Source organism: Clupea harengus, chromosome 23 (genome assembly GCF_900700415.2).
Source record: "Clupea harengus chromosome 23, Ch_v2.0.2, whole genome shotgun sequence".
Lineage (NCBI taxonomy): Eukaryota > Metazoa > Chordata > Actinopteri > Clupeiformes > Clupeidae > Clupea > Clupea harengus.
Genome location: NC_045174.1, coordinates 15,242,697 through 15,250,299, shown reverse-complemented (window position 1 = coordinate 15,250,299; position 7,603 = coordinate 15,242,697). Strand labels below are relative to the sequence as shown.

General features: G+C 43.0%; 1 protein-coding gene across 1 annotated transcript in view; it reads right to left on the bottom strand.

Moving 5' to 3' along the window:
* The window catches only part of LOC105894501 (protein-glutamine gamma-glutamyltransferase 2-like), a 5,928-nt gene extending 2,368 nt beyond the window's left edge, over positions 1-3,560 (bottom strand). The window contains exons 1-7 of the mRNA XM_031560858.2: positions 3,326-3,560; positions 2,972-3,090; positions 2,742-2,870; positions 1,852-2,029; positions 1,415-1,550; positions 98-207; positions 1-23 (exon numbers count right to left, since the gene is read on the bottom strand). The exon at positions 1-23 is cut by the window's left edge and continues 220 nt beyond it. Coding sequence (XP_031416718.2) covers positions 1-23; positions 98-207; positions 1,415-1,550; positions 1,852-2,029; positions 2,742-2,870; positions 2,972-3,090; positions 3,326-3,356 — 726 coding nt within the window. The 5' untranslated portion in view covers positions 3,357-3,560. The remainder of the gene's footprint in view (positions 24-97; positions 208-1,414; positions 1,551-1,851; positions 2,030-2,741; positions 2,871-2,971; positions 3,091-3,325) is intronic.
* Positions 3,561-7,603: the final 4,043 nt, after the last annotated feature.

Sequence of the window (7,603 nt, the reverse complement as noted above, 5' to 3'; positions counted from 1 at the left end):
GCACGGACCACAGCAGAACACTCCTAAGAGACAAGAGGGATTTCAGTAACTTGTACATGTGTGTGTTTGTGTGTGTGTGTGTGTATGCATGTGTTACCTGCACTCTGCTCCTGTGGGGTCGGGTCCAGCACCTGCCAGCCATCGTATGTAGAATCCCCACAGAGGTCCGGCCGCTTCATCCATCCCTCTACCCACACGTGGAAGTTCCTGAACACACAAACACACACATAAGTAAGTTCATCTGCATCAGGCAAGTAAAGGGTTTCCTCCACACAGTGAGTTTGGGGTAATACTAATTGGCACAGACAATTGGGGTGACTAACTGGCACAGACAGAAACTGTGAGAAAAGGGGATTATGGTCAGTCATGTCATGGAGTCATGGAGTCATGTCATGGAGTCACTATGCAGCAGTCTTTCAGAAATAGACGGTAGGCCTACCGAGTGTCGAAAAGGCGACTCCATAAACACCTACATATACTACCAGTGTTTCCCAAACTAGGGTACGTGTACCCCAAAGGGACGTAGGGGGTACGCGGGGGGGGGGGGGGAGATGTGATTTGCATTTTCAAAGTGAAACAGCCCATTACATTTTCAAACTGACCTATAAATAGAGATGGCATCTTTAATAGTTTGAATAGCCCAGTCGCAATGCCAAAAATACACTCATGTATACATTGTAGTGTTCAGCGTGCCAAAAATAGCTACAGGTAGGTTAGTCAAAACATAAGCACAACAGTTAGCTCCCTCGTCAGAATTCCAGTCGCTGATGCCCTGTGTAGATAAGGGGGAGCTCATTCCAGTTGCCCGACGAAAATTGATTAATGGTTAAAAAGAGTTAACCAGAGAGACACCAACCGCTACTACTAGTAGAATGCCTACAATCGAGCATGCGCCTGCTGGCAACAGCAACCCAGGTTGCTCTTCCAAGTCTACCTTGGATCAGGATGTTAGCAGCAGTACAGTTGTTTCTAGCCAAGCTGCTAGCTTTTTGTGTGAAAATCAACTCGGTGTGACAGTGACAGTGACAGACATTGTCAAACGCGACATAACTACGCATCTCAGTGAAAAGACTTTAAAGCCCTTTGACACAACGTACTTATGTGAGAGTGGGTTCTCAGCTCTGACGAGCATGAAAACAAAATACAGGCACAGACTGTGTGGAAAATGATTTAAGACAAAATCAAATTCACACAGAATTACATGCATCCTCTCCAGCACGCCCTTCTCATTAACCTGTGGTGAGTGTGTGTGTGTTTTGGGGGGGGGGGCTTACAAATATGTGAGTGCGGGGAGGGGGGGCAGGTATGTAGCTGGAGATGTCTAAAGGGGTACGGGACTGTCAAAAGTTTGGGAAACACTGTACTATACATATTAACAAGCTCATGTCTGATTCATTTCTAATAAGACACTCACCACACACTGTCATGGCTCTCCTTAGGCTGAACCCCGTGGTCTGTGTAGTACTCATCGATGATCAGGTTTTTATCAGTGTCGTGGGCAGACTGGAAGTTGCTGACTACACGGCATGGGATTCCCAGACACCTCAAAACTGACACACACACACAGAAACACAGTGAGACCTTGATGTTTTTACTGTTCACTGTGTAGCCAAGCAGTATGAAAAAGCCTAAATCATAGCCTGACTGATCTATGATTGAAGAGACTGTTTCATCTTGTGATGTACAGAAACCTTTGTTTTACATCAGGAAGAACAGTAATCAGATATTACATGGTGACCATAGAGTTCTTGCAGATAATTGAATGTTTCCAAACCATTACAGCATCAGTGGTACCATTGACATGAAATTAGACAATAGAAATAAAATGTTTACAACAGTTCCAGTTCTCACCTGTGCACATGACCCCAGCGAACACCCAGCACTGTCCGTACTTCACGGGGGAGTGATGGCTCTCGTACCAGCTCCGCAGGATGTCCACGCTGCTGCTCCAGTGGGTGGGGGCCACACCGCCGGAGTACGGTGTTTGCCAGCGGCCCGCCAGGATACCACGGTCATCATTAGCGTTGATCTGTTGCGAATAAATCAAGTCAACTTTGTTTGTCTAGCACATTTTAAAACAACAAGAGTTGTACCAAAGTGCTTTCCGGTCAAATAAAATAGATTGATCGAATTAAACAAGAATTAAAGGAAATAAGGAAACAAATACCACACAGACGTTTTTAAAGATAATACAATACAACCAGGGTGCGATTTGTTGGAGGGGATAGGGGGGATTTACCCCTCCTCTGGTTTTTACATCCCTACCTCAGCTGGATGAATTTCATCCATGGGGGGGACAACCCTCAATTATAAAAAAAAAACAATGAAAAAACAGGCAGGTTGTGACAGTTTTCCTACACTTATAGCCTACATCGCTGGCACTTACGTTCACCTGACCCAAACTGTCGGCAGTCTCGGAATTCGCGAACGTCCCCATGCACATAAATACATTGTATACATAACAATATTACATACACGGAAATTGGCATAGCCAGCTAAATACTGTAAACGAGGGCAAAATGAAACGAGTCCAGAGCAGCATAGCGTCCTTCTTAACAGTTCAAAATGTAACCTAATAGGGCCTACCGTTAACTTGAAAAGAATTAGGCCTATTTATTAACCCCCCCCCCCCCCCGCCCCCTCTGTTTTTTTGACAAATCGCACCCTGAATACATCAATGTCCCAAACTCACAAAGAGAGAGAGAGAGGGTGAGAGAGAGGGAGAGAACAGCGGTGCATACCATAGCACTGACCACCCTCCCTACATAGATGGGGTTGCAGCGGGCAGAGAAATCCTCAGCAGGGTCCCTCAGACACTTGGGGTTCATGTCCAGCAGCTTCATGCAGATGTCCACCATATCCTCCTCAAACTGAAGGGGCAGCAAAGACAGCATCCACAAACACATGAACAACCACATCCCACTGGCTAGTTCTCAAAAAGCCATAAAACACACATGTGCTGTTAGCGTACCTGTCCAAAGTTCCAGGCAAGGGGGCCAATGCGGTCAGCAGATCCTCTGTAGATGATGCCCTCCTCAGCCATCACATACTCCTGCCTCTCAGTTTCCTTTGGGAGGTGCACCCAGTCCTCTTCATCGAGCAACACACACACACACACACACACACACACACACACACAAACATCCATACACACATAGAGCACAAATACATACAGACAAGGCCGGTACGTTTTCAGACAAATGTGACAGGGGAATAGAAGTGTAACATTTGTCTGTGTGTATAGGCCACCTCACATCAGCATACATTTGTTTACATACGAGCCTTGCATGTCTGTCTGTGCTTGTGTGTTTCAGGAAGAGCATACCTGTGCACCAGGGGTTAAAGAGGAGCACCATGTTTGTGATGGATTGAGGGGAGGCTTGTGACCCTTCCCTGATATACAGATTGTAAGAGCCCACGCTGGCATCCGCTGGGCTGCTTATAGCCAACTTCAAGGAAGATCGTTTACTCTTCTCTACCAGTACTGTCCATGCTTTCTTTGCACCCGTCGGCTTTGGGAAACCAAACACGCAACGCGTGCCCTTTTCCTCTGATGGCTTGGGTCCTGCAGGGAAAGCACACTTGCTGTTAACGCCAATGTGATGTTACTGCCTGTTCATGACAGAGCATATTCATGATGTTGGTAGGGTTTTTGAATAGAGGATGACTTGGCCTTTAAGATCACAATTTGTCCAGTCATAAGCATTGCATTTCTCATTTTTGTGTGACTTATATTATGCAATGGCAGTTTGAATGTTGATGCATAAAGACTGATAAAAACGTGAATGAGGAAATTGTAATTGGCATCGCTATCAACACATGTAGATAAAGCTGAATGCACTGTATTCTTTGTGTGAGTGATACTAATACTGATAAGAATGATGATACATAAAGAATGATGATACATAAACATACCAGTCTCCGCAGTAAAAAGGATCGTGTCGGTATCAGGCTGGAACTGCCGATTGGTCTTGAGAGTGATTTTGAAGCTCTGGCCACGGCGCACCATCAAACGTTTTACGGATACGTCATCAGTGCGGTGCTCCCTATTGTTTTTCTTGACGCGGAGCCGAACCTTGCGTATCTCTACCAGAAATCATACCAAAACATACATCAAATGTGAATTTTCCCATTCAAATTTGCGTCTAGACAACAACGAAAGACACAGCGCGTTACGTTTCTTGACATCTTTGTTGAAAAGCAGCGCTGGTGCTGGACCTGTTTAAGTGTCCTACACCTGTACCCGTTCATGGCTACCCGCTGCCACCACCTTTCGAAAGCCAGTCAAGCCAAATTAAAACAACATCGGGTTCCAATGTAAGATATGGCATGGCAGGTGTGTGCATTCGCGTTACACATTTACGAGTAAGGACCTCAATCTTAAAATGTCAAACCTGCAAGAATAGAAATGAACAATTTCTTTAAAGTAGATTTAATCTTAAAATACCTTCAGATGTTAATGTTCAGCTAAATAAAGAACTTCATATACTTAGCTGTCGTAATAGGCTAACGTTAGCGTCCCGTTGGTTTCTTTTTATCACGAAGCCCTAATCTCTCAAGGAATTTTCCTTCTTAAATATTTCCAATAGTCATACATTTGACACAACTGGTAGTAATCTGAATATTTACAGGTATCCTGCAGAGGCACTTACTCGCAACCTTTTGCCCCCGTGTCCAAGGAATTACCCCCCTCACCTTTTAAATATAAATTACTTTAAGTATCTGTTTTGAAAAGTTCTCCACAAATGTTAGTATTTCAATTGATAAATTAGGCTCATTGTTTTAAAGAGGCACTGACTCAACCTTTTTGCCCCGAAGGCCCCCCATGTGTTCAAGGAAATCCCCACCCCTCTCCTTCCCCCAGGAGCCTGCCTGTCATCATTGCGACTACATCTGGACACACTCCAAAGTCCAATGCAGTAAGTCAAGATTATTAACTAAAAACTATGTAGTATGTGTATGTTATGATAGTAAAAGGGTTGAAGTATAATATTGACTTGTTTGTATTATTAATGTTAGTTTAAAACTTACTGTTTTAAAAGTTTTGTAATTGAGGCATTCTGTAATGGGACTAATTTATTAATACTTCCATGCTTCCATACTTCCTAGAGTTTGAAGGTTGATAGGTGCCACAATTCACTTAAAGTGGCATTATGTAGGAATTGTACTTCAGGATAAGGGTTATGATTAGCAGTTTTACCTTAAAATAACAGCTTAAAAAAAATGGGGCGCTACAATGAAGTTTAGTATGGAGAATCGACTCCGTGCCATATATCCGTAGGCATATTACTGCGTTATGTAGGTTTGCCTGAAGCCTACTACTGTCTGCCGAACTAGTAAGTAGCTTATTTGCCGTCTTGCTTTGTCTTGTGCACTTGCTTGATGTTTGACTGTGTTAGGAAAGTTGTTGACTCACTAGTTTGTCAGAGTGTCAAAATAAGCAAATTTCAAGAGGTTTTGCTAGGTTTAGCCGCTAGCATCTCGTTAGCGATTAGCAATTCCTACATAATGCCACTTTAAAACACAAAATATGAATGCCAAATGTTTTAAGACTCATTCTAATCTAATTTTAAATAGAAATGACTTTGAGTTTATATTTTGGAAAGTTCTCCATACAGATGTTAGTTAGACTGGATGCCAGATGAACGTAGCCCCGCCCACAACATTTTAGGTCGGGAAGTTCGGTCTGGCATCGCTCCGTTGGGGAGAAATTATGCCCGATCAAAAACGTATCAGACCAATCAAATTGTCAGGGTGGGCTTTATACAATGATGGACAGATGATGAACCGTAACGTAATCAACCACGTCACTTGGGTTGAATTCGTTTTCAACAAACATGGCTGCCGCTGGAGAGCTGAGATATGTGTAGATAGAGATGTTTTAGAAGACATCGACAGCGCATTCATTTTGAAAGAGCAACAGAGAAACGCGATCAAGGCATTTGTCGATCGAAAATATGTTTTTGCCGTCCTTCCTACGGGATTCGGTAAAAATTGTATTTATCAGCTGGCCCCGATGACGACTACGTTGATCCAATTGAGCGAAGAGGCATTTTTTTCCTGGTTCGGTTGAAACACGCCCCATAATCACAGCCCAATGGAGCAGTATTAGACTCATATTCTGACTAGAATTATGAGTATGACATTGTCAGGCTAGATGTTAGTGTATTTCACTTGATAAATTAGGCTCATTGTTTTAAATAGTTTCCCATCATCTCAATGCCCCCTTGCAGCTCCCTGACGCCCCCATGTGGGCCCGGCCCCCTTGTTGAGAACCACTGAAGTAAGGGACTTACCAAGCGCCATAGTTGCTGTTGAGAGTATGAGTATTCTCTTCTCCTGGTGATGTAGTTTAGATAGACGTCCCAGCAAGTGTGAATCTGCAGGGAGAGAGTGTGTGTCGCCTATTTAAACCCTGTCATGCCCTGGATTTCAGTTCCCAGAATGCCAGAGGTGCTCTCTTTCTGACAAGAGTACACACCCCTTTCATCATTTACATTTACACATTATTGTTTGACATCCTGTTGCATAGGACACACTACCTGACTTTGAGAGAGAGAGAGAACCCACGCAAACTCTCCTCGAATAGATCTTAATCTGCTTTAGGGCGGTGCATTCTTGGAGGAGCTCAGCTTAGGGTTGGGATGGGCCCTTTTGTCTCAGTTATACTTTCTCACTTTTGACTCAGGGTTGGATGAAAGCCAATGAAAGTGTTTTAACATTACTCCATGTTCCAGTGTAAATGTAAGTCTTTGCTAATTACCGAGCTCATCATTATCTGTACCTGATGATGATTTCAAGGAAAAATATGTAGACAAAGTTCTTCATATAGTATTTGTTAATTCATCATTATCTTCACTATTACCATTAGGCTGATCCTGTTGCATAGCACACACTACCTGACAATAAGAGAGAGAGAGAGAGAGAGAGAGAGAGAGAGAGAGAGAGAGAGAGAGAGAGAGATACTGAACCCGCACCAACTCTCCTTGATTTAATCTCTTTTCTCAGTTAGAATGCCTACTTTCTCACTTTTGACTCAGGGTTGAATGAAAGCCAACTGTGGCATTTCCACATAGGTGTTTTAAACATCACTCCATGTTTCCAGTGAAGTCTTTGCCAATTATCGAGTTCTTCGTTACCTGTACCTGATGATGAGTTGAAGAAAATGTACTTTCAAGTAAAATCACACAAAGTTCTTCATATAGTAATTGTTAATTCATCATTAAGTCACTATAACCTCATTAGGCTGATCTGTTCACTGATTCATGTAAAAAATAACATATATTCAACAAAAGCAATCTAATGTCATCCAAATATACCACTACTTTATTTTTCAATTTTTCTTACGAAGAAAATAGTTGGTTTGGTATGCATTCCACACGCGATCGAACTGAATAGTGATCTTAAAACATTCTCTCTCTGACAGAAGTAGGTGCCTGTGTGACTGTCCCGTCAACCATTGCATCACTTCTGGGACAGAAGGTGCGTCATCATCCTCAGCAGTCCCATCTGAAGAAATCAGTGGTTTTATACAGATGAATGGAAACTATTCTAACAATTATGCAAAATGATTGCGGTCAGCTCAAGTAATTGCGATCAGATG